Source organism: Eriocheir sinensis, chromosome 34 (assembly GCF_024679095.1).
Source record: "Eriocheir sinensis breed Jianghai 21 chromosome 34, ASM2467909v1, whole genome shotgun sequence".
NCBI classification, from domain to species: Eukaryota; Metazoa; Arthropoda; class Malacostraca; order Decapoda; family Varunidae; genus Eriocheir; species Eriocheir sinensis.
Window position 1 is genome coordinate 12,062,163 of NC_066542.1, and position 27,912 is coordinate 12,090,074.

Sequence of the window (27,912 nt, forward strand, 5' to 3'; positions counted from 1 at the left end):
TGTCAAGCGATCTAAAGAGCATTTTTTTTTTTTAACCACCCATCCACTGTTGCACGAAGTGCATTATAGTGCATTCTGCATTCTTTCTTTTGACATTATGATATTAATAATAATAAAATTCTTCCAGGAGTTGCTGCAGTGAGTGAGGTACGTGATCTGTATGTGTCTCTTCCGTCAGCACCAACATATCGTCGCCGCCACCAAAATGAGCCATCACGTGCTCATGACACACTCCGTGCTGCCGCTATGCCAGCCAATTTACACCCCGCCCGTACATGTGTGCGTGTGTGTGTATGTGTGTGTGTGTGTGTGTGTGTGCATACACATATGCTTGTATATATGTCTGTATGCATTATTTCCAAAAGAGGTGCTTATGATTTCATTAGGTAAGTACTTCTAGAAGTTTTTATTACCGCAAAGTGACAAATGTTTGATATGATGGACTTAATTATTTTTAGTTAACTGAAAGGTCCATCGCCAGTTATTTTTATGACGTGACAATTTTTATTTATTTATTTATTTATTTTTATTATTAGAATGCTCAGAAGAGAATGTGATTATACATTACAAATTTCATCAAACAACCCGAAGTTAAAAAATAAAAATGCAATAATGATTAAGTTTGCTTGTGAAGTGTTCCACACTTTATTGGATTGAAAGGGTGCAATAACATGTAGCAGTGACTTGACGGGTGAAATGTATGTGAAATGTATGTGCACATACATTTCTTTCATGGAAAGAAAAAGAAAATTCAAAATGGAGTATTGAAAGGATACCTAAATTAAGCTAATTTGTGATAACTATGCCTGATGGTCCAGAAACTCTATTAAATCTAAAGTTTGCCAGTTCCCATGGTTAATTTTACAGCAGAGGAAACAATTCAAGGGCTTAAAAAAAAAGAAAACAATAATGAAAAAAAAGCCCGCTAAAAAAAAGCCTGCAAGTCAGTGTATCAACAGAAAGTGTATGTGTATAAAGTTATATTTGCAGTACAATAGAAATGCAGTGAGGCATGATGTGCGGGTATAATAATAATAATAATAATAATATGCACATGACTAGTATAAATTGGCAAGCACTGAACCTGCATCAATGGCAGCAATATCAATGTGCCATATAAGAGGCTTCTCATATTTCAGGATCGTGGCTGGTATATTTTTTGTATACCTCGTTTGGATTTTATAAAATATCCCTCAATAACAATTAAGAAAGTGTACATGATTGATGATGTGTGGTGAGTAATTCTTAGGTACTGGGCCTATAGTTGGGGTATTCCTCTGCATGCCAGACCTGGAGATATAATATGCTATGCCTCATATTATCTGCAATATCGTACTCTCACTTGCTTAACCAAATGCTGATTATCTGATCTGTGGCATTTCAACATAGCTAGTTCTTTTGTAACAGCATTTGTTATTCCGGCCATTATGAACCGAAGTCAAACAGTACAGTAGACGCTCATCTGCAGGTTCCTCAAATGCCAAAATTGGTTTGCCACAGTTTAGTCCTTGTAAACCAAATCTTTTTACATCCATGAAGGGCTCAACCCCAGTTTAATTAAATTAACTTATCATTTCCCCCACACATTTTTCATGAAAAGTTGAAAAATGCAAGTGTTGTTTCAATGTTCAGCCAAGAGCAGCAGCTCACTCTGCTGCTTCCTGTCTGCATGTTCACCAAGTCAGGAAAAGTATGTATTACCCTGAAAGAAACTATGCCAGGCTGGAACAGTCCACACACTGATGTTTCAAGTTTTTAATAATTATTGTTATTAGCATGCCGTTTCCTACCCTGGCAAGTTAAGGAAGTCAAATAGGATTTCATGGTCATCTTGATGTGGATTCAGTGCATTAACAGCTGAGGAGGGCTCTAACCAAATATTTTTAATGAATCATGGGATACAGAGATGTGTATTCTTAATCTCCATGTCTCAGGGATTAAATTTTGTTTGTAATGATTTCACTATAATTTAAACCTACATAGAAATATTTCATTCAATTCCTAGTCAGAAGGCTTGCCCATAGGCTACATATACTGCCTTTATAGAAAATCGATAGGGTGAGATGGACACAACCCGTACTACTAGTGGGAAAATATTCATTAAAAATCGGTATTTCCCCTAACAGGCAAAACAAAGAGTGCATAATACTCCTCAGGAAATGGGCTTCCTCTCTGAGTATCTGTAGAACTTCCCCAGAGAATATTTTTTCTCCATAGGAGTTTTTTTTTTTTTTTTTTTTTTTTTTTCAATTGCTGTACAGCTTGTGACCAGGGGGTCACGGCTCATACACGAGGTGTTCATGGCCCGTACATTTTATAAATAAATTTCTTAAAAATCAGGCTTTGCACCAAGACTCAAACCCAAATGCCTAAAGTAATCCTTAGGCTGTGGGCCTCCTTTGAGGTATCAAATTAGATTGTTTGGACTTCCAATTCTGCAAGTGATAGTGATTTAACTCAAAATTTTTAGGTGGTTTTCTATGCTCGTCATATGTAACCAGGCTTTACAATAACATTCTGCGTCCACTAGCTGTATGACTCGTGAACTACCCTCGTTTGTTTACATGATTCCCACGAACACAAAAACTCGGCACAACAATATTTTTCCATGCAAATATCTTTTCAATATGATCATATTCGCCATGGAAATCTTCACCAGCAAAGTCAAGACATATTCACAATCACCATACACTATACTATGAGGCAAGAAAATTGCATCAGACAACTCAAAAAGTAAAAAACTCGCCTAGCATTTTCACGCGTGAGGCTTGAGGCACAAGATGGCTGCGTCAGCTGTTGGTGTCCCATTTTCTTTCTTCTGTAGGAAGCGAGACTTTCCTCGATGTTTTGCTTCGACAAGACGGCCTTTGTACGTCTCGTGACCGTGTACGAGTTATGTCCACCTCACCCTACATGATCAAAGTTTTCTGATGGAAGTGAGTAAGATTTTTTTTCCACTCCAGCTTTATCCATAATATCTCCCTTTTTTGGTATCTCCTTTTTCACTTTATTTTTAATATTCTGCATCACTTCTAAGCTCTAACTTGCCCTTACATCTTTAGCTGCTCATGTTCTTCCTAAAAGTATCCATCCATGCCTCTACCATTCCATCTCTCCACCCCGAACACAATTTCTTTCTCTCCATATCTCAGAAAACATTACTCCTCCCTCATAAATTACTTCCTTAAGGGTAAAAATGATGTTTCCATACCCAATATTCAACCTGTTAAAATTCAGCAACCCTCATAATTATGTTTCTCCCCTCATGTAAAAAACAAAACAAGGAAACTAGCTAAGACTACTGTATTGTTTGGAATATCAATGCCTTCCTTCTCTCTACTACCATTTATTTTGCTTTTTCCTGAAAGTCTTTCTTGTCTGTATGCTCATCAGCCTCCTCACCTTCCCTACTGTTGACTTTCATTGCACCAACTAAATCTGTATGCTGTTTTTGGTTCCTATTAGCTTTACACTTGTACATGTCATCCTTCATCCTCGTCCAGAATTTCAGTCATCTGGCCAATTCCCATTGTGAAAACTTTCTACTCCTATGACAGCAATAAGCCAGAAATTCCACTTTCAGATGATCATATCTCATGTGTTTTCTATTCTCACTATGTACAAAACAACCAAATTTTGCACCACCTTTCTCAGATTCTCATATCTGATATTTTCTCTATTTTCCTTGTTATGTAAAGACTTTCACCAAGTCACCAGGTTTATCATGTATTACTGTTTCCTATAATTACTCTCCAAATATGTCAAGTCAGACATGTTTGCATTGTTATTGTTTTAGTTTATGTGAGTGCTATCAAAGTGTTGTATATGTGTACACAATCAAAATCCTATGCTGACTACTGTGCATATTGGTAAACATGATTTGGCCCTCATAGCACCTCACCAGTCTTGTAAAGAGCAGGAGTAAGCAAGTCATTTAAGAGAATGGGAGTGCTAGCAAAGATAAAAAGAAAGAGGAGACAATTGAATATAATGTTTAAGGGAACAAAGTATGGGGAGGGAAAGGAATGTGTGTTGTCTAAATTGTATGGATAGGAGAGGAAACCTCATAAGTCATGTTCACAAAATGTTTACAAAATGAAGAATGAGTCTACAATCATTAATTTTGCTATGCCAGTTCTAACTCTGGATTTGACTAGTTCAGATTATGAGGAATTATAATGTTTTAATGATGGAGTGGATAGGAAATTCGTATAGTATAGAAATAGAAAAATGGTAAAAAGTTTAACCTGTAACTTGCGATCTGAGGTAATCGCCTAAGCGATTTATAGCGGCTATAGAGATTGGCTTCAATGTAAAATAATAAAATGATAGTTACATGTCATAAATATAAATAACACACAACACACATCTCGAAATGTTATGTGTGTGTATTATTCCATTTTTTTCTATTTAAAAAATGTTTTTTTTTCTTGGCAGTATCCCACCTGACGAGGCTTTTTTTAGTAGCCTGAAAAAAGCGCTCCAAGAAGGCTTACAGCAGCTACATCCTCAGCCAGCAGAAGGCGTACAGCAGTTTGCGGGTTAATGGATAAAGTGGAATTTGAAGTAAAAGTTAGTACTACTTAAAATCAGTAAAATTGGAGAAGGTACAAGTACAAAATATAAATTGAAGTAAGAATTGTACCAGACAGGACCAAAAAAGGGCCTTAGATTAAGTGGAGATCCTCTCACACTATCTGTCCTATAAAATTTTGAATTTTGCTTCAGAATTGGCATAAGGTAGCAGCAAAGTAGAATACACAGCCAGGCAGTGGAATATTTAACACTGAAGGGTAAAAAAATAATAAAAATGCAGGAATAACTTCTGATACTGCTGCTGTTTCTAAATGACTGCAGTAGTATAACATTCATCAACTTCATCATACTTTCTTGATCATATTCTTCCTCACATCACGTGTTGTAAAAATTTGCTTCCGTCCCAGAGTCAGGTAAGCAACTCTCCCAGCCCTGTCTGTTTGAAAATGTAAATGTATGTATGTATACACATGTATATTCGTTCAGTGCAATGATTGAAAGACATTTCCTTAGTTGATAAATGTGTTATATTAATACATGTGGCTGTGTGTGGGTGTGGGTATGGGTGTGGGTGTGTGTGTTTACCTTGTGATATACAGGAAATATGATTATGAGCTATGCTCATGGGATCCAATCTCTGAATCTCTTATCTGTCAAATTTAACTTTAAATTGGGCAATCTCTTTTTCCAGGCTGTTCCACACTCGAGTGCATCTATGGGAAAAATAATTCCTTGTTATCTTTCAACCATATTGTCAAGCATCTGTCTCTTCCTTTCAAATATTCTTGAACCATTCCTTGCCGAAGAGTTACCATGTCCCGGTGATTATGAATATATCATTTACCATGACTTGTGTTTGGAGAGAGAGAGAGAGAGAGAGAGAGAGAGAGAGAGAGAGTGGATGTAAACACATACACATTCTAAAGGAAATTGAAAATCACCAAGTTCCTCATATTTTTTTTTTTTTTTTTCAAAATTGAATGACTTGCTATATGGCATTATCGTCTGTTTCTCTTTGATTTTAGGAACTTAACATCTAGTTGGTATTAATAGGCTACATATTGCCCATTAAGTACATGCTTCTGTCACAAATAGTGCAGCAGAAGTAAAGAAAATACTATTTTTAATAATGTCTTCTAAGAGATCAAATCATATACTTTTCACATCTTTATCACTTGCAAAAATTTAACAAGATTTCGTATTCACTTTCCTCAACCAATCTTTCCTTGTATCACTCAGTGTTAGAAACTCACCTTTGGTTTAAGTACCGGTATGTAATATGATGGTGATATTTGCCTTTTGCACAAATCCTTCAATTAATTTTATACATATATGAAAGTTGGATATAAACGATGCCATGTTCGATTATGATGTTTTAAGTTTGGTTATGGAAGGCTAGGATTTGGTTAGACTATGTTCATTAATAATTATGATAGGCATTTGCTTACAAAATCAGCAAGTCTGTGAGTAGGCAAGGCAGGTGGTGAGGTGATGCTGATGATACAACTGTCGTCACACCAGCTAGGGCATGGCAGACACTGGACCTCAAGTGTAGACCATTGCCTGGATTTAACAGTGAATATCATTGATGTATCTCAAACATACAATGAAGGGTTGGGGTTTCAGCTACGATGTAAACAATGCATATACAGTATATATATTGCTGACTAAAAGTCTAAGGCCTACCTGATAGCTAGTGAATACTTAAATATGCTTATCTTGTTACATGTGAATATGGTGGTGGGGGGAGAGGGAAATATCATTTATACTAACCCTTTGGTGTGTATGTTCATTATGTATGCAATCACGTATTCCATTTTTTCCAGTCTTCAAATGTATAATAATAATAATAAGGATAAAAGTAAAGATAATGTGATGTTATACTTTTAAGGAATAATATTTGTATATATGAAATCAAACAAGTGTTTAATATCAATCCTCATCATTATTAACTTCTTCAGAGTCACTTAAAGACAGGTCTCTATTTTCAGCTCTACTTTTTGTTCAAACTGCAGACATCACCATAAAATAGGAACATCACTGCTAAGAGTTGATCAAATGTGAAATGAGCAGTGCTATTGAAATTTACGAGCGTGACTGACGAGTAGGGTAAACCATCATATTAAGAAGTTGAGTATAAGTGAATGATGAAAAGCACTCATCTCCTTTTATTTATTGTGTGCCTCATGAAGCCTTGAAGCATGACGAGGCTACCTTCCTTTTATAGACCGAAGTGTAATTCTATCATTTGTTTCAGGTTCTTTTGGGGACTTTTTTTTTGTACAAGTGTTAGTGTAAATTAGTTAGTTCAGCAGGAGACATATAGCCTACTATTTCCAAACCGCACGAGATGTATGTTATAATGTAGGTGGTTGCTGTTTCGAAGCTATCGCCTGTGAACCATCAGTCGAGTCTTTCTTCTCATTCGAATCTTTTCCTTTTATTCCTCTTCAAATGACAGTAAGTTTTAATATCTTATCTGGTGCAGGAAGATAGACAGACAAGATAAAACAGCGAGATTAAGATCAAAGCAGTAAGGTTGATGTATATACGAGATAAGAGAAAGGAAACCGGTGGTAGTGTGGAAAAGTATAGCGCAGTAGCTCGGTAGTGAGTATTTCCAAGGATTCGGGACACAACTAATCAAGGAGTCTAGGCCTAACTAAAGCCTAAGTGATGGTATTTCAACATGGCCGGCAAATGTCACAGACTCAATGGGCCTAGCGGAAATAGTTATTCCATATACTACAGAGACTACAAGGCTCAATGATGCGAATTCACCTTACAAAAAAAGCAGAGTATAGTAACTTAAAGTGATTTAAAACGGAAATTGTTATCAGAGTGGTGAACAGAACATCTTAATTAAAAAAAAAAGTGTTGACCTTCGATTTTAGTGTAGTACGAGTAAGAAAATTTCGTCAAATATATGATTTTGCTTAATATAAATTCTTTCAAGCACTGTCATGGATAAACCAGCTATAAGTAGGCGCAGATAATTAAGCTTATATATACCGGCCTATATTTGACGGCTGTGTAGTCCTTGTTGCGTTGATTCTTCCTTTCCTGTTCTATTTATTTTTCTTTGCCTTTTCCTGGTGTTCACTTCCATCGTCTTACTTTTCTTTGTCTTTTATCCCCCATTCAGAACAGAGAGGCGAAGTCGAAGTCGAAGTCGAGGCAAACTGTTCGGATGTAGAGCACCTGAAGGGGTTGATTTCCGGAAAATTTCTTCGTGTACCTATTTCTTTCTCTTTCCTTGTTTCCGGTATTCATTTACATGGCCTTTCTTTCTTTTCCTTACTTTCCGCGCTCAGGACAGTCAGTCAGAGAGGCGAAGTGGAAGTCCAGGTTGAGACAGTTCTCTTAATGTTGCGCTTATCCTTCCTGTCAGATTAATTATTTCCTTTGCCTTCTCCTGCTTTTCTCTTATCTGTTCTTGCTTTTTCTTGTCTTCTATATTCCACATTCAGGACAGTTATTAAGGCGAAATGGAAGGCTGTTCGAAAGTGGAGTGCAGATATGAGGGTGTTAATTTTTATACCTTCCTGATTTCTTTCTCCTTTTCTTCTGCTTTTCAATTAGGCCTACATGTTCTTGCTCTTCTTTTCCTTCTATTCCACTTTTAGGACAATTATAACGGCGAAGTGGAAGCTATAAATAGGCCGGGTCGAGGCAATTAAGCAGTTCAGACGTAGTTAATTCTTCCTTCCTGTTCTATTTTTTCTCTTTGCTTTAGTTCCTGGTTTCCATTTCTATTTTCTTGCTTTTCTCTCTCCTTTATCCCACATTCAGGACAATTATAAAGGCGAAGAGGAATTAAGGCAGGGACGAGGCAATTATAGTTCATTCTTCCTTTTCTGTTCTATTTCTTTCTTTTTGCTTTAGTTCCTGGTTTCCATTTCTATTTTCTTGCTTTTCTCTCTCCTTTATCCCACATTCAGGACAATTATAAAGGCGAAGAGGAAGGCCGGCCGGGTCGAGGCGATTATAATTAAGTTTTTCAGACGTAGTTATATTCTTCCTTTCCTGTTCTATTTCTTTCTTTTTGCTTTAGTTCCTGGTTTCCATTTCTATTTTATTGCTTTTCTCTCTCCTTTATCCCACATTCAGGACAATTATAAAGGCGAAGAGGAAGACCGGGTCGAGGTAAGGCATCCGGACGTGGCATCACTCAGTTGGCCTTTGGAGCAGCTGAGGGTGAGTCACTTCTCCTTCTTCGTCTAATTATTCATCCTCTAGACACCTTAATATGAGTGACACATTAATATTAAGCACAGAAGCCTAGTGTGATGAGTTTCTGGCGTATGGGTTTAAGGGGAGGGGAGAAACAGCTGTGTGATATCAGGGTGACAGTCATGGGGGGAGGGTCTTAGATATCGAGTACGCATTATTCTTTCATTATTGCTCTTATTACTGCTTTTATTATTTATTTGTGTGGTGTTCTTAATGTTCCTGCCACATCTGTTACCTGTACTTATGTGTGTGAGTCCTGGGTGTGATATCAGGGTGACAGTCTTGAGAAGAGGGTCTTAAGATATCGAGTACGCATTATTCTTTCATTATTGCTCTTATTACTGCTTTTATTATTTATTTGTGTGGTGTTCTTCCTGTTCCTAGCTCGTCTGTCACCTGTACTTATGTGTGTCTGAGTCCTGGGTGTGATATCAGGGTGACAGTCTTGGGGGGAGGGTCTCAAGCTATCGAGAACGCATTATTCTTTCATTATTGCTCTTATTACTGCTTTTATGGTGTTCTTCCTGTTTCTGCCTCGTCTGTTACCTGTACTTATGTGTGTCTGAGTCCTGGGTGTGATATCAGGGTGACAGTCTTGAGAAGAGGGTCTTAAGATATTGAGTACGCATTATTCTTTCATTATTGCTCTTATTACTGTTTTTATTGTGTTCTTCCTGTTTCTACCTCGTCTGTTACCTGTACTTATGTGTGTCTGAGTCCTGGGTGTGATATCAGGGTGACAGTCTTGGGGGGAGGGTCTTAAGCTATCGAGAACGCATTATTCTTTCATTATTGCTCTTATTACTGCTTTTATGGTGTTCTTCCTGTTTCTGCCTCGTCTGTTACCTGTACTTATGTGCGTCTGAGTCCTGGGCGTGATATCAGGGTGACAGTCTTGGGGGGAGGGTCTTAAGCTATCGAGAACACATTATTCTTTCATTATTGCTCTTATTACTGCTTTTATGGTGTTCTTCCTGTTTCTACCTCATCTGTTACCTGTACTTATGTGTGTCTGAGTCCTGGGTGTGATATCAGGGTGACAGTCTTGGGGGGAGGGTCTTAAGATATCGAGTACGCATTATTCTTTCATTATTGCTCTTATTACTGCTTTTATTGTGTTCTTCCTGTTTCTGCCTCATCTGTTACCTGTACTTATGTGTGTCTGAGTCCTGGGTGTGATATCAGGGTGACAGTCTTGAGAAGAGGGTCTTAAGATATCGAGTACGCATTATTCTTTCATTATTGCTCTTATTACTGCTTTTATGGTGTTCTTCCTGTTTCTACCTCGTCTGTTACCTGTACTTATGTGTGTCTGAGTCCTGGGTGTGATATCAGGGTGACAGTCTTGAGAGGAGGGTCCAAGATATTGAGAATGCATTATTCTTTCATTATTGCTCTTATAACTCATTTTTGTGGTGTTCTTCCTGCCCCTACCTCGCATATTACCTGCAAATAAGTGTGTAAGTTCTGGAGTGTGACTAAGACACGATATCAGGGTGACAGGCTTGTGGGAGGGCCAAAGATATCGAGTACGCCTTTTTCTTTTATTATTTACCTGTGTGGGGGTTCTTCGTGTTTCTACCTCATCTGTTACCTGTAATTAAGCATGTCTGAGTCCTGGGGCATGGATAAGACTGGTGGTTCCTGGCATACAGTTTTTGGTGTAGTGACCAGCAGGAATATAAGGGAATAGAGCGGCACCTTAGGATCTTTACAGCGATAATAAATCCGCTCATTACGCTATCTTTGAAGAATTTTGCCTGCCACTATTACTACCATTCTTACTGTTACTACTGCTACTGCCTACTACAACTACAATTACTACTCCTACCACTACTACTACTGAGATGGGCTTCCATTCAGTCCAGTTGCCAGTAGTTTCTCCCTTCTGGCTTTTGGGGTGACTGAAGGATGATGTGTTAGGGCCGCTTTCACTGTCGTTTTGTTTGTTTTGATCGTTATCAATGGCACCGATCGATGCTATAGTTTTCCACGTGAAACTGGCCTATGGGGTAGTGGTGGCTGCAGAGGAAGCAAGAGGTGTTGAGAGTGTGTGGTAAGGTGCAGGGGTAGGCTAACCCTGCAGCCGCCACTACCCCATCGGCCAGTTTTAAGTGGAAATTCTAAATTGGCGATCGGCGCCATTGATAACGATCAAAACAAACAAAACAACTGTGAAAGCGGCCCTTAGTGGGTAGAATGTCAGTCAGCCACTTATTCAGATGGTGCTTGAAGGTGTCATGTTTCTCTAGTGTCGTGGGATGCAATTGAAGTGAAATGCACCATTTTGGGATAAAGCTATAATGAATTAGAGTTGTCAGGACTTGGGATGAAGCCTGTGTGTGTCCTTTGGGTGTAGAAGAGTGTACATACCTCGTATTGGGTCCTTTTATCCTTCATCCCCACATTAGGTACCTGTCCCTCCAAGATTTTCCATATTATGATTTACCTTTATCTTGTCTGTAGTGTATGTGATTTTAACCTTTCTAGTCTATTCCCAATAATTTAGATGTAGGTCATTAATCTTGTTGGTGACAGCAATAACATAGCATTATATTAGGTAATTTTTTCTGTGCCATTTTTCCCCGTACTACATTTTTTCCAAGTAGCAGATAGCTTGCCAGTTACTAATCCACAGGCCCAAGTCTGAACATGGCCTGGGTCAGTCAGTGCCCAGCTCACCTACTTGTTCATCCTCCCTTTTGGGCTGGTTGATAAATGGGTAGTACCCTAGGAAACCTGGGGAAGGTGAGCTGTGGTAACCCGGATGTCACATGTCACAGTAAAAGGGTGGAGTGTGAACACTGTACTGTTTAGATTTTATCTTGCACTTGTCTTTTATTATGTACTTGCCCATGTCTTTGGAACAGGAGGAAGGTTCCCATGTTAAAGATTTGGAGGAAGTAGTATATAATGAGTTAGCACCAAGAGAAGAGACACAAATATAGAAAACGTAATTAATCAATATTATGGAATTTTCATATCGACTTCCTCATTAATTGAACTAAATTGGAAGAGAATGTATTAGGGTGGCTGTAATAGACATGTAATTTATTTCCAAAAGGAGACGAGCCAAGAAGTACATGCCATGGCTGAAATTTAAAAGTCCAAGGTAGGGTGAGGGTCAAGAAAACCTGAACTGTAAGTAGCAAAGGAACAACTAGTGAAATGGATAATTTAACACTCAAATCACATCAGTGTTATCAGATGGTAAAAGCACTGAAGAACAATCATAGCCTATACATAGGGAAATAAAAGCCTCACTCAGTATTACTCTGTATAGAGAAATTTTTGTTGGTCAATATTTTACTTTTGACTGGAGAGACAGTGGATTGTTGTAGGACTTCTTTTGCCTGTTTTGGGAACATTGCTGAGGGAAGAATTAACCTTGTCCCTTGTAGGGCTTTCCTGCGTGTGGGGAGAGTAGGGTAGGTACGGTCTTTTATTTTTTATTTTTATGGCATAGTTGTTGTTTGGTATATGTGTCAGACATGCTGGAGTTCAATTCACCGACATGTTTTGTAATCTAACAAGGGAGTTTTAACGTATGGATGTCCTGTTGCTATTTCAGCTCCGGATGGGTTTGGGGTGGAGACTTCCCTTCATGGTATGGAGGGACATCAGGGTATTGTGTTATGGGAACTAATAGGGCATGCACACACTTTGCCCGGCCACTGATTGGATTTGTGTTTGTGTGTGTGAGTTTATGACTGTGTGAGTTGGCTATGCTTTCCTGCATGGCGCATACAATGACTCATACTGGCAATGGTGTGGAGTTCCACCTGACTCCATGCAAGTGTGTGGCTCCACCATGATGGTACTTAACACTATCATGATAGTGTTGGGAACCAGCACATGGGTGATTATAATTATTCGAGGGGGGAGGTTCTTATCTGAGAGTTTTTCCAGTTTTCTTGAATTTATATATTGTGTTTGTGCAAGAATCTGCTTTTTAACTGTTTGGGTGATTTACCTTGTTCCTGAGAATAATGGATTCTCAGCTGTCAATTTATTGGCCCTTACTGTAGCCACGAATTATGTTTATTAACCCAGTAGCAGCAATGGGCCAAATTTGTGGGTTTACCGCGTACCAGTGATGGGCCAAATTTTTGGCTTGACATAAACCCCCCAAAATAGAGAATGCATAAACTGATCACAAATGCATTGATATATATTATATAATGATTTGCATGAGTGATGATTTTTTCTCATCAATTCACTTAGAGGAGCCTTTAAGAAACAAGATCCCCATAGCTACTGGGTTAAGGATATTAATTAACACTCCTCTGCTAAATTTGTCACATATATTATACATTAACTCATTTTTTTAATTGAATTTAACTCATTAATCCTGTTCATGCCACCATGAATATCCCAGAATTTTCAAGAGGTGGGCATTTCATAGTGAGGTGGATTTCTACTTTCATTTATGAATGTAGTAAAATCATATTATTCTTTAATACAAACTTGCTTACTCTTCATGTCTTTCACAGGAGAGGTGACAACTACTTAGCCACTGTAGGAGACAGCAGTCATGGATGGCGTGTCATCCTATCAGAGTGGTGGTGGGGGTCGCAATGGAGACCTCCATAAGTACTCCCACAGCATAGGCTCCAACATACAGAAAATCTCACAGAATGGTATGCTTATAAATTGCAGATGAGTAAAAGTCGATTACAGACAGAAATATTGGTTGGATTTGGGTATTAGAAAGCAACTATGTGATAGAAGGGAAATAGATTCTTTGGAAAGTGAACAGAATTTTGTGAAGAGACAGAAAACTGAACTTATTGAACTTGTGTTGGTACTGTTTGTGAAGGAGCAACATAAGGTAGATAAAAGGAATCTCCAGCTGGCTAGCTGAGAAATAGTCCTTTAAACAAACTACAGTAATATTAGTAATTAGTATATTAGTAGTAGTAGTACACTGAAACCAGGGAATGTTACTGTCAGGTGGATGTGACTGTACTTCTTTATTAGTTGTCAGTTATGAAAAAAATATCAGAGGAAAGAAGTAGAAAGGAAGGAAACTAGAAAATGTTGATTAGATTGAGTTAATAATAAATTTGAAATAAATAATTATATAAAATGCATTTCTCATCATGTAGAAATGCTTGATATATACTTGTGAATGACTAGTGACTATAGTGAATAGATTAGACTGCATAGCTCTTAACCCCTTCAACATGAGGACGCATATACTACGTCCTTGTGTGTCCCATACCATATCCGAGGACGCGCATACTGCGTCCTGGCGCGCTTTAGCCAATATACGAGTTATTTTATCTTTATATTTATGCTTACATCTCAAAATTATCAATTAATTTATACTTCTTTATGTGCACCATTTAATTCTGCATGTTTTCATATATAATACATAATGATTATGTTGAGTTTATGGCTGAAAACTTGTTATAATCAATAGCGACATTTGAAATTTGGCGCGCGCGGCGATCCTGGATACAGGGCAGGGCGCTGTTTTGGCCCGGCCGTAGTGAGTTTCTTTACGTGCACCATTTAACCCGCAAACTGCTGTACGCCTTCTGGGCGGCTGAGCGGTAAGCTGCTGTAAGCCTTCTGGAAGCGGGCTTTTCAAACAGGCGCCAAAAAGTTTCCGCCGCGGCTTCAGATACTGCCAGAAAAACATTTTTGTGATAGAAAAATCTAAGAAATATGCAGGATACAACACATTTCGAGCTACAGATATGTGTATTGTAATATTTATGACACGTTTATGTAACTTAGATATCATTTATTGAAGGTCAATCTCTCGCTGATATAGCCGCACTAGGCGACGCACTCAGAATCTCAGTCCCGCAGCTTACGGGTTAATTCTGCACGTTTTCATATATAATACGTGATGATTATGTTGAGTTTATGGCTGAAAACTTGTTATATTCAGTAGCGACATTTGAAATTTGGCGCGCTCAGCGATCCTGGATACGGCGCAGGGCACTGTTTTGGCCTGGCCGTAGTGAGTTTCTTTATGTGCACCATTTCATTCTGTGTGTTTTCATATATAATACATGATGATTAATGTTGAGTTTATGGCTGAAAACTTGTTATATTCAATAGCGACATTTGAAATTTGGTGTGTGCGGCGATCTCGGATACGGCGTGGGGCGCTGTTGTCGCCCAGCCGTAGTGACGGGGTTAATGTAAGTGAATGGCATACTGCATAAAACTTTCTAATGTTAGGCTTATTCTTTCAGTAAAGTCTATGCAGCAGTTAGTGAACCAGTTGGGAACAGACCAGGACAACCAGCAGCTTCGGGCACAGTTGTAAGTATTATCAGTGTGCTTTGGTAAAACTATATCTTAGCTCTCATGTGTACCAGGTTATTCCAGGAAATTCAAATGGATGACCTTGGCAAACTAAACAGATGGGACACAATCTATGCATGGAGTGTGTTGATGGTTAAGGGGAGTGTCCGCCATGATTTAAAAAAAAAAAAAATAATCGATAAAATTGAAAAAATTCACGCCTTTGTACACACCTCGGCTAGCTTGTGGCAAAATACTCAACTCACTCAACGTCTCATCTTAATCTTAAAGTTATGACATCATACTGTCATTCTGAGTTTGAATCTATATGTAATGCATTTTGTTTTCCAGGCACCAGGTGCAGCACTACACAGGAGGTCTAGCCAAGGACACCACAGTAGAGTTAAGAACATTCAAGTCTCTCCCGGTGCCGCCTGGTCAGGACACTCGAACATGGCATATGCAGGCTGAGCGCCTCACCAGGGAGTTCTCACAGGTAGGCTGCTGCTGGTGATTGTGCATTAACCTGGCAGCTTCAGCGGACCCCGTTTGGGGCTCCCGCGAGTCAGTCCGCTGAAACAGCGGACCCCGTTTGGGGCTCGGCTCAAAACCTCTAATTCTAGCTAATTGTAGGCAGTGGTGGCACAGAGCAACCTTCCATGCATGCCCTGGGTCATTGTGGTGGATGAGTGATCTTGTGGTGGGCTTATTTGTTGTAGGTGGTGCTGTAAGGTCATGGCAGACTGAATTAGCTATCCATACAGTAATCACTTGTCAAATTCTCTAAAGTAGACAACAAGCGACTCTCGGCTAGATGCCACGTGTCACGAGACTGTTTATTTTGTAACAAACACCACCCAAAAAGAATGGAGTTTGAGTAAAAGTAAATATTTTTAATGGCTTTATGGTTATGAGAGGAGTACTCTGATATACATTCCATGCTCTTTTCTTAGTCTCAAAATGCAGTGTAATGTTGACGTTTCTCAGCCACTTCTCGGCTTTCCCATAGCTGAAGCCCATGGGTTAACAGAAGCAGATGATTCCCGGCACTTCTCTTCAGTTTCTTGTGTCTCAAGATTTTTTGGAGGGTTGTCTGGCAGTGGTGGTTTGCCTTGGCCTATGCTGATGCATATGAGTTTTTGTAGTGACAGCCTTTCTAGGTTTATTCTTCCTCCCATTGCTCAACTATTTTTACTTTTAGTGCTGATAACCTTATTGTTGCTATTATTTCTCATTATTCCTAGGTCATATATGATTTTACTTCTCTTTGTCTTTATATTGATTTTACCATAGAGGAGTATGAAGGTGCAGAAATGCTGAGATATAGACAATTCCCAGTATCATTCCCTGACCTTTCATTATTTCAGAGTTTTTTCATATAATTTAATTTTGATTTCTCTTACAATTCCAGTTACCTTTTCTCCCCACTCCAGGTTTAACTATGTGGTGTATTAAGGATCTAGCTGTCAACCATGTCTTTGATTTGTTTGCAGGCCCTCAATGACTTCCAAAATGCACAGCGTCAGGCAGCCTCCAAAGAGAAGGAAGCCCTCAAGAAGGCACGTGCAGACTCTGATGCTCAGTTTTTTGGTGAGTGTTCTTTTAAAGATGTATGCAATAGAGTTGACAAATAACCAGGGGTGTGACCGTTCAAGAACTAGGGCACCTCTCATTAGAATAAAATAAGTAAAGTGGAAGGAGATTTTGTAGAATTTTAGTAGCAATGCACTCCTTACTGCACTGAAAGCTGCCCATTTTAAAACTTCAGTGGGATGTGAAATTTCATTGGTCAAAGTAGACTAAATGGTCATATATATATATATATATATATATATATATATATATATATATATATATATATATATATATATATTTATATATATATATATATATATATATATATATATATATAATTTAAATCATTAGATGTTTTACTCTTGAGATAACACTTAAATCATTTTAAATATGGTATATTTAATTTTGATTTAATTTATTTTTTTAATGATTTAAATTAATTTAAATCACTTGATTTAAATAATTTGATTTAAATCAAAACAACCCTGCTAGGTAGCCTTTATTTGACAGACCTAATTGGGATGAGAAATGTGACTATGATGATAATTCTCTTCACCATTATCTTACCCTCAGAAGACTCCAGACAAGGAGGAGCTCTGTTGGATCTTGGTGACTCAGAAAACAAGGGAAGGTCTCAACAGTCTCAGATGCAGATTCAGATGGAGCAGGAGCAGGAGATGCAAGCCTTGCAGGAACGAGAGTCACAGATACGACAGCTGGAGGCAAGTGGCACAAACTTTCATCTGAATGAAATGTGTATACTTTTGTGTGAATGTTTGCCTGCTTTTAAGTTAGAGCTTATTACTAAAATGTGTGTTTGTGTGTGTGTTTGTGCGCTGCCTGCTTGCGTACATGTGTGTATGTGTGTGTGTGTGAGGGGGAGTGGGGGTGAGGTAAGATAAGAGAGTAAGTGGCTTCACAGTGCACTGGTTAAGGTGGTGATGAGCTGGATCAATATGTTTGTAGAAAAAAAAAAAGTGTGCTCTATTGGGAAATTAATGCAACTTATCTCTGGCAGTATTTCCTGGAAGACAGTTCCTAGATTGATCATCATTATTGGGGACCACTTTTTCTTGCCAAAGCTGAGTGGGAAGTCGAAAAGAAAGTTATCATTTTCATTAGAAAATAAACAAAGAATCCCCAATCAGTCTTGCATGTCAGGTGGTTAGGAGCTTATATTCATTTTAACCCTTTCCCATTCTGATGAAGACTTTTGTCATCACTGAATTTTTTGGCGTACATGTCAGGATGATGATTTTAGTTGTAATCTAAAAAAGTTTTCTTAAATATTGAAAATAAATTATATCTCCAGTTGTGAAATGTTGGAAGATGGACTGAGCACCTGGCTTGATACTTGTTGTAGCTCGTCCACATGGGGGCGGAGCAAAGGTGGCTGGCAACTTGTTGTGGGACAACAAAGAATTTAGTGTAGCATTTGTTTCCGTCAGCGCAATATATTCCGTCTTGTGTATGCATTACTATGGGGGAAATATATATATATATATATATATATATATATATATATATATATATATATATATATATATATATATATATATATATATATATATATATATATATATATATATATATATATATATATATATATATATATATATATATATATATATATATATATATATATATATATATATATATATATATATATATATATATATATATATATATATATATATATATATAACTTACATGATGGTTCAAAACTTACAATGTGACCATTTTTTAGGGAGCAGATTGTTTTGAGTAATGTGTAATAATTTTGCATGTTGGCTAAATTCAACTCACATTTTTGGCATTATATGATACTTTATAAATTTTTTGTTTTTGACATGAAAAAAAAGCATAGTTACTAAGCTTTAAAATGACACTTAAATGAGCTTTTTTTTTAAATGACACCTAAATGAGCTTTTTATGATGAAAAGTAACTTTGCTATGAGTGTTTTAAGTTCAATATATCTATGCAACTGACTGAAATTCCTGCCAGTGCGGGTCGCAAGAAAAGTGCGTTTTTCACAGACAGACTTGATGGAAAAGGTTAAAGTAATTTTAAAAGGTATGTATCAGAGTACCAAAAACATGTTTTAATACCCTTGTTTTTTGAGTAATGGAAGGTAATGGAATTGATGTGTTGTGTTTTTTATAAAACATGTAAAGAATGAAAGTATAACTTTCACCACTATTTTTCCTTTTCTTTCCATACAGTCAGACATCATGGACGTAAACCAGATTTTCAAGGACTTGGCAACAATGGTTCATGAGCAGGGAGAGGTTGTTGACTCTATTGAGGCCAATGTGGAGGCAGCCCAAGTGCATGTCTCCCAGGCCTCCACACAGCTTAGCGAGGCTAGACAGTATCAGGTAAGTCTTTGTCTCATCTCACTCTGCAGGCTTTTTTTATTTATATACTGTGGCCATGGATGAAACTAGGACGTAGGTGAAAATATAATGGATTCTTGTCTAAAGTTTACTAAAATTGCCTTGATGGGTTATCAATCAAGGTTCTTACAAAAACTCGCATCCCTGCAAGCACATGGCAACTGCTTGTCCGTTAGTTGCCATACTGACTACATTGGGATATGTGTTTGCTACTTCTCCATCCCCTTTCAACACTTTTGCTTGCTCTTTTTATGTGATTATGCCTCATACACCATAATCTATTCACCTTGGAAAACAAAACATAACTGTAGGATGCTCTGTATAACAGACTGCCATTGTCCTTCGGCAGCTTAATTCTATTGCTTTACCCCTAAGGTTCAGTAGCCTATGGAGACGACCCCCAGTAGGCTGTGCATCCTCTATCCATCACAACTTACCTGTGACTAAGCTGCAAGACATATCTTTGCTTGTATCTTGGCCGAAGCCTGTCAATTAATGTATTTAAGATGCAGAACCATAGCAAAAATCGGAAGGAAAGAAGTGACAAAAGGAAATGGAGGCGTACGCATGCGGGACGCTTGTCCTTTTATGGAACCCACCAATACTTCCGCCTATTGGTCGCTCGTTCTTTGAGTTGAAACTCGTTGGTTGAGAGATGCTGTGATCTTTAGAAAAGTGTTGGGATTGATGATTACATTGATATGTTTGTCAGTTATTGACATGATTAATATTTGAAGTATATAAATTGTAGTTGTTAAAATTAGGTGAGCTTTTTTGCTGAGCACCTACGAACTTTTGGAAAGAACTGGCACTTTGGAAAAAATAAGAAACATCATTATTATTATTTTTATTATCAAAATCATTTCTTTTCAGTTTTTAGTTTATATACATTATTTTTTTGTTTGATTTTTCCACTTAGATATACCCACGTACCATATACATAAATGTGGGAATTAATTTTAATTTATAATTTATTTTCTCTTTTCTTTGTAGAACAAAGCACGTAGAAAGAAGGTGTGTCTCTTTGGCATTGGTTTAGTGGTACTGACAGTTCTTATTCTCATAATTGTCCTATCAACTAAAAATTAAGGTAAGTTTTCATGTCTTGTGTATTCATTGAGATGATACATACTAAATTTCAATTAGTGTTCAGACTTATAACTAAGATTAAATGAAAACCTGTTTAATATCATAATGATAAATTAGACACGTAAATTGTGTACCAAAATTATGTCGAAAAGTACAAGCATTATAGGCTTAGGAAGCATGCCTGACATTCCTTGTTTTCTATTTAAGTTCTTAAAAATGACCTTAGATTATTTCTGTTTTGTTTCATTTTGTTGTGACTGCACAATCCTACGATATGAGAAAAGTTTGGAAAAGGGGAAACTCCACCCAACAGATTAATGGAGCTACGTGTAAAAGAAACCCCAACATAATTTGTTTGTGTGACAAAGATACTGTACATTGTGGCACTTACTTAGGGTTTGGTTATACTGGTGTTTTTATATTGACAACCTTGACTAGTTTCCATGGAATTTCCGTGTTCACAGTAGGGTGTTTTGATGCCTATTACCATCAGCATTTCAATTATCTCTTAACTTCAAGGACAGAGGGGGTGACAGCTATTTTTCAGTGCCAATCCGCAAAGAGAATTTGACTTTGATTGCTATAGAAATGTAAGATAATATTAAGACATGTCTATATAATAGATTTGTACTTTCTTTGGCATAATGGAGCTATTTTTATCGTGTTATAAAATAAAACCTCTCATTATGTAAATGATTATTCTGCAATGATTATTCTGCAAGGAAGTATGAACAGCACACTTGTCCCCTGAATTCATAGGTTCACTATTTGCAGCTTTGCACAATTGCTCTCAATGTTATTTTGTGGGTGCTGAATTCTCATTGCAAATTATCATTGAAAACAAGCTAAGTCCCTCTCCTCCACCTTAAATTTGAGAGAAATTTAAAAATCTGGTGGTAATAGGCATCAAATGCAAACAGGTCATTTAGATTGTGAATCAATCTCTCTCTCTCTCTCTCTCTCTCTCTCTCTGATAGATGGGAGATGCCCTTTAATGTAGATAAGTGCCAGGTCCTTCAAGTTGAAACAAGGAATAAGAAGTTCAATTACGAAATGCACGGCGTTAAACTCAAAAGCGTTCAATGCGTTAAGGACTTGGGGGTCAAAATCGCGTCAAACCTCAAATTCTCACAGCAATGCATCGATGCAGCAAATAAAGCGAACAGTATGTTGGGCTTCATTAAAAGAAACTTTTTATTCAAGAATAAAGATGTAATACTTCCACTCTACAATAGTTTAGTCAGACTCCACTTGGAATATGTGGTACAATTTTGGTCTCCCCACCATGCAAAGGACATTGCTAAATTAGAAGGTGTTCAGCGTCGGGCAACAAAAATGATCCCTTCCTTGCACAACAAATCCTACGAAGAAAGGCTTTCCACCCTTAACATGTTCTCTCTTGAGAAACGTTGCCTCTGAGGAAAACTGATCGAATGTTTTAAAATACTTAATGGTTTCATGAATGTAGACAGATCAACATTGTTTATGATCGATGACACTTTGCGTACGAGGAACAATGGTGTAAAACTCAAATGTAGACAAGTAAATTCAGACTGCACCAAATTTTTCTTCACTAACGTTGTAGTGTGAGAATGGAATAAGCTCCCAACGTCAGTGGTCCAGTGTAACACGATTGACTCCAAAAACAAGCTTGACCGTCACTTCCTTCAACTTAATATCAACTAGAGTTGAAATGCATTGTTTTGGAGCCTTCTGATTAATGTAGAATCACTTAGGTTTAAGGACAGACCACCTAGTCTGGACCATGGGGTCTGTGGTCTGATTTTCTATGTAAATTTCTCTCTCTCTCTCTCTCTCTCTCTCTCTCTCTCTCTCTCTCTCTCAAACATATACCTATCATTATCACTTGATTTTTCAAAGAGAATAAGACAATTATTGTCATTTTTTGTGAACACAATGACACTAAATAGCTGGGAAATTTTCTTTTGCATTGTAAATAGGCCCATGTTTGTTGTCGTTAACCGTTAAAGCGTGGGCTTGTTTTGCCATGCCTGTCCTCCCAAGCAGGCATATTCAGGCAAAATCATACCTCACTTCAACCTTTCATACCTTCACTCCTACTTAACTCACGTGACTGAATAAAGTATCATTGTAAAGTACATATCCTTAACTGTCCTTTGACGTTAAGTTGAAGACTATATGACCATCGGTAGAGCGAGTACGGAATATTGAAGTAGGATCACTGAAAGCACATTATTATAGACAGTTTACCACCCCTAGTGGACTTCCCTTCTATGATTTAATAATAAAAAGCATAACTTTTTATACAGTTTATGTGAAACACACCCCAAAAAACTTAACTTCTGGGCCTTCTTGATGCCCCTGATGGGTGCTGAGGTCAAAGGGCCCCCATCTTGTGGATGAAATTCACTGGAAGGTGAGAAGAAGTGAGATGTCTAGCAGACATCTCAAAGCTAAAACAAGGCATGCACTGAGCAATTATTAGTCAAGGGAGCATGGTTGGGTATTGTTTGAAAGAAAACGACATGCTTACTCTACTTCAACACAAACAAATTAAATTTGACGGCGCACCAAGTCAAAAAATGCCTTGTCGACTATTATTGACACCTGCGGTTTGAGCCCAGGCACCAGCTGTCAGCTATTGTTGACACCTGCGCTTTAAGGGTTAATGAATAACAAACTGATAAGAATTAAGAATTGTTGGTTCTCTTCCACCTCCTCCTGTCAGCTGAACAAGACAGCATTCTAGGGAGTCACATAAGAGAGACAAAAGAAAGTCTTGGTCTATCTTGCATACCAAAATGCTCCTTTACAACCAGGGGCACTAGCTGGCAGGCAGGCAAATATCTGATGTGCAGTTTGAAAATAAAAACTGGCACAATATGAAAATTCCTTGTAATGAAGTTTTTCAGGCTCCTATTAGACAGTATTATGGATAGTCTAATATAATTTACATAAGGAATCTTGCCCAATTTTTCATTGCTTGTTTTCTTTAAATATGCACTTTCCACTTGTTAAATATGATTTAACTATTTCAATTTACTCTGCAAATTTATATAAACATTATTATCTTACAGAAACCAAAGGTAAAACATAGTGTTTAATGCTGAATCAACTCACTGAATAATGTTTGTTATGTCTGCCTCAGGAAAAGTCAAAACAGAAGATTGTTGTCCTGACTCTTATTGGTCTGTCGATTGCCCTGGTGATTGGCCTGATTGTGTGGGCCAACGGGAAGTGGTAGTGACCCTTCTGCTCTCCATCAGATCGGTGGCTAGAGATCTGCAGGTTTGGTGTACTCAGCTACTGTGACCTCTTCTCAGTTGCTTGTTGTTGACTCTTTAAAGAATTCTTTTTATTAGTTATAAGTTCTAAGAAAGTTCTATGTAATTTCCCTTTTTAGCAGAGAAGGGAATTGTTCTTGTGGAGAGATTACTTTTGCTATTCAAATATATATTACCAATATTATAAAATAATGATAGTTCAGCCTTTTTATCATTCTTTTTACTTTTAATACACATTCCAAGAAATATGTGAATAAGTGGGGAGATATAGTTTTCAAAGGAAAAGTTTGATCCCACACACCCCTTGCCAGACTAACGCCCAACTGTTAAAAGAAAGGAAGCTTTGGGTGGTAGTTATTATAGAAAATTTTCTTTTGCCAGGTTCACTAATTCAGGCTATAACTGGTACTAACTTCACATTCTTAAGACATTTACCTAAACTTTTCATTTATAGGCATTCAATATGTATGTATCGGGGAAGTATAACATCGTAATGACTTGAGATACAAGGAAGAGAGCAGGGGATGGATAAAGGAAAGATGTTAGTAATGTAGGAAACAGAGCTAAGAACATCTAAGAGGGAGAAAGGGCATTAAGAGTGAGAGAACTTAAACATGTAAATGCTGTGCATGAACAGAATAAGAGGGGACTATTGTTATAGCCAGAATGATTAAGAACCCACAGGAGGAATTTTGGTGTGATCTGGCTAGCATGAAACCTAAAATGCAGCAGGTGGCCACATATGTTCATTCACTCTTCATTCATTTTTGCACATAATATACAGTCATTTGTCATACATAAAGAACAAAGAATTAAGTGCATTTGCACTTAACACACCTTTAAGGTTCATCTTTGCTTGCATTGCCAAAATACTTTGCCTTTGCTCACTACATGTCATAATTATTTGATTTGTCTAGTTTATTAGTATAGTGTGAAACTAATAATATCTAAGGACACATTTATAAGTAAAAGAATAGTTATTCCCTGTCCAAAATTGGAAGAGGGTCACAGTGAATCAAGAGGTATATTTTCTTTGGTATCACTAATATATATATATATATATATATATATATATATATATATATATATATATATATATATATATATATATATATATATATATATATATATATATATATATATATATATATATATTCAGTCTTAGAGCATTACATTCAATCTAGCATACATTGAAATACACATATTTATGGGTAATCCGTTCCAGGCCACGACCAAAGGCTCCCAATATGATATAGTTTTATGAACGTGTCCATACCTTCTGAATCACTTTTGTTATTATATATGTTTCCTACTAAACTGGAAATATCTTGGAAGATAGGGGACAGCATAAAGGTCAAAACAATGTGAAAATAGCAATAAACTGTACAAAATCATGCCACTGCAGGTAGTGATAAAGCCAAAAGCATCTCTTGCCTCACCACAGTTGCATTCCATATGGAGTTTTCATACTTTTACTACAGGGAGGCTTTGTCATACTTGGCCCTTCTTAGGGTCACTAAAAGGCAAGTGAATATATATATATATATATATATATATATATATATATATATATATATATATATATATATATATATATATATATATATATATATATATATATATATATATATATATATATATATATATATATATATATATATATATATATATATATATATATATATATATATATATATATATATATATATATATATATATATATAACCTGCAATTGTGGGCCTCAGCTCCCTTTGACAGCTTTTTATAGTTGCACATCTTGACTTTGGGTTACTTTACTGCCAGCAGCTGTGCAGATTTCCTTACATAGGTCATCGCTATTTTTACACCATACGCTGTTTATTTCAGATTTCCAGGATGTTAGTAGAAAATATATATATATGACAAAACAAAGAGTGGTTCTTCTGCACTTTTTGTTTCTTAATATTGTATTGATCAGTAAATAAGCCATACCATACTCAACTCATAGATCTGCTACACTTTTATTACACTTTCTCTCTTGGAAATGATTTCACTTTTAAATTTCAAGATAATCATCTTTCTTACCCTATTTTGCTAGCTTATGGATAGTTATATTACATAATAATTGCATGATGTGATTAATTTCACGACTCAGGGTGAGAACATACAGAATTACAGATGCGTCGCTGCATCGTTAAATGTCAAAAACATATGGAAACATGATGGTTATGAGCCATGAAATCAAAGCATATCACAGCCAGTATTCCTCAGGGTTCCCAGTAGCATCTTGATTTTATTGAAGCTGTTGATTTCATGGCACATAACCATCATGTTTCCACATGTTTCTGACATTTAACAATGCAGTGACGCATCTGTATATTCTCACCCTAAGTCATGGAATTAATAATTTCATGCAATTATTGTGTAATGTAACTATCCATATGCTAGCAAAATAGGGTAAGAAAGATAATTATCTTGAAATTTAATTATGAAATATGTAGGAAAGAACAACAGATAGACAGACTGGAAATAACTGACAAAAAGACCCAAGGAAAGGCCATTCAATAGATAGTGAGATGAAATTAAGTAGTTCAAAGAACAGTGATATCAAAATTGGACACAGCAGAAATGCATATAAATGACTGGGAGAGTCCTATGTCCTGCAGTTGAATGATAACAGGCTGATGATGATAATATATACACATTTATTAGATTCCTCAGTTTTTAAAGTAGAATAAAGATATCTTTAATGTAAATTTAATGTACTGAATATTGTCATGGTATATATTCTTGTGATAGGTAGTCTACGGTTTGACAAGCTTTAAATTAATATTAAATATACTCACAAATCATTCACTGTACAATGAGGCAGATTTATTGAAATGCCTGGGTTGCATAAAGAAAAGATTGAAGTTGTTTCAGAATCAAAGAATTGCTCAGTAAAAATTTGACAATTTACCATGAGCATATGCAGCATAACCAAAAATAAGTAAAATAACTGAATGGTACAGTGATCAACTGGCCAATACTGCCATCACATATTACATTAACAGAGCTTGTGATGGTATAAATGTATAAATTATTGTAAGTATAAAATAAGGATAAATATGGAAGTTTGTAATGGAACATCACTCCTTTTGTTTTTTATGATCCTTGGATTAATGAATTGTTGCAGTGTAAAGAAACCCTAAAAATTCATTGTATATTTGTGTATATATGTGTGTGTGTGTATCATTGTCTTTCTCTCTTCTCCCAGTGTTCAGGTTTTTATATGTACATAACACATTTAGAATGTTTCTAGGTGTTGTTATCAGAGTAGCTGTGCCTAGGATCTGTAGCCAACTTGGTAAGGAAAATTTGTGTGTGTGTGTGTGTGTAATTCACCTCTTGGTCTGCTGCGGGTCTCTCTCGAGACAGCCAGCTGTTCCCCTACGGAAGGAGCTCAGAGCTCGGTGACCGATGTGTATGTATGTGTGTGTGTGTTAGAGAGAGAGAGAGAGAGAGAATAACTAATTGGTATTACACCATCATACCAAAAGTGGTAAAATTAAATATTTATAGATATTAGCTGTACCCTGCTTTATGCCATTTGCATTTAGGTCAAATTCAACTTTAAGCCACCATACTGACTTGGTCTAGACCAGCACCATATTGTAATTTACTTAAACCATACAATACACATGTATATCTTACTGTAACAATAGCAGCATGTAGAAGGGGAATTAGGTGATCTGCTCACTTTCAAGGTTCATTTACCTCTGGTGAGTCTTTATTTGTGTAACGACATACGACCAATGACTAAGTCTTGGTCTGGGCCAGCATCATTCATATATATATATATATATATATATATATATATATATATATATATATATATATATATATATATATATATATATATATATATATATATATATCTATCTATCGCAGCGTCGCAAGCACCCCGTGGATGCTGCTGTTATTTCTACTATTTTCAAGCCAGATTGTGATTGACACGTGTGACTTTTTGTGCCAACATGTCCCCAAGAGCTTCAAGACCAAGTGGGGTGTAGAGGAAGGTCACCAACTTGACCATAAATCAGAAATTAGAGCTGCTGCGCAAGCTGGACCATGGTGTGTCTATGGCAAGAGTTTGTGAGGAGTATGGGGTGAAGATATTGCTTTTAAGGTTCATTGTTTTTTTGGGGGGGTAAATCCATCTATGTTGGACATTCGCGTTTGTCGGACCAACCTTTCCCCCTATTAGTCCGAGTTAGCGAGGTGGTTTGTTATTGGTAGCACGCCATTAGCCAAACTAAGCCTCACCAGAGGTAAACAAACAAATGAGCAAATCACTTTCCACATGGTCCTATTGTTAGATATGATATACGTGCATATTGTATGGTATATACACATACGCACTATGGTCAGTTCACCCAAGTCTGAGGTGTGCATTATCAAGCGCTGTCAAACTGCTCTCCCAAGCAGTTGTTCAGTTAATTTACAAGGTCGCTGATTATAATTAGACATCCTTGGCGCTGTTCACCAGTGAGAAAATTAGCAGGTTTCATATTAACAAAACAGCTGTTTGTGG

The 27,912-nt window shown here is 37.0% G+C and overlaps 3 protein-coding genes across 7 annotated transcripts in view; 2 read left to right on the plus strand and 1 right to left on the minus strand.

Moving 5' to 3' along the window:
* The window catches only part of LOC127007088 (uncharacterized), a 14,453-nt gene extending 5,742 nt beyond the window's left edge, over window positions 1-8,711 (plus strand). Inside the window, exons 4-5 of the mRNA XM_050877669.1 lie at window positions 128-147; window positions 8,647-8,711. Of these exons, the coding sequence (XP_050733626.1) occupies window positions 128-142 (15 nt within the window). The 3' untranslated portion in view covers window positions 143-147; window positions 8,647-8,711. The remainder of the gene's footprint in view (window positions 1-127; window positions 148-8,646) is intronic.
* Window positions 8,647-23,557, plus strand: LOC127007087 (syntaxin-7-like). Of its 5 annotated transcripts, none has more exons than XM_050877664.1 (9): window positions 8,647-8,733; window positions 13,263-13,409; window positions 14,982-15,051; window positions 15,385-15,529; window positions 16,527-16,623; window positions 17,182-17,334; window positions 18,836-18,987; window positions 19,999-20,095; window positions 23,225-23,557. In XM_050877664.1, the coding sequence occupies exons 2-8, from the start codon at window positions 13,304-13,306 to the stop codon at window positions 20,092-20,094; spliced, it is 819 nt and encodes a 272-aa protein (XP_050733621.1). In that variant the 5' UTR covers window positions 8,647-8,733; window positions 13,263-13,303; the 3' UTR covers window position 20,095; window positions 23,225-23,557. The 5 variants fall into 5 exon arrangements, with proteins under 5 accessions (XP_050733621.1, XP_050733625.1, XP_050733624.1 ...); XM_050877668.1 differs by having other exon boundaries at window positions 17,185-17,334; XM_050877666.1 differs by lacking the exon at window positions 8,647-8,733 and adding an exon at window positions 12,346-12,376.
* Window positions 20,040-27,912, minus strand: part of LOC127007086 (isoleucine--tRNA ligase, mitochondrial-like) — a 24,462-nt gene continuing 16,589 nt past the window's right edge. The window contains exons 21-22 of the transcript XR_007760065.1: window positions 23,197-23,415; window positions 20,040-22,485 (exon numbers count right to left, since the gene is read on the minus strand). The gene's annotated coding sequence lies outside the window, so the exon portion shown is untranslated. The remainder of the gene's footprint in view (window positions 22,486-23,196; window positions 23,416-27,912) is intronic.

Excerpts from the sequence above, each read along its gene's own strand:
- LOC127007087 (XM_050877664.1), top strand. The coding sequence starts at position 13,304 with ATGGATGGCGTGTCATCCTATCAGAGTGGTGGTGGGGGTCGCAATGGA. Across the intron at positions 13,410-14,981 it reads ACAGAAAATCTCACAGAATG|TAAAGTCTATGCAGCAGTTA; the intron begins GTATGCTTATAA and ends TTATTCTTTCAG. Across the intron at positions 17,335-18,835 it reads GATACGACAGCTGGAGGCAA|ACATCATGGACGTAAACCAG; the intron begins GTGGCACAAACT and ends CCATACAGTCAG.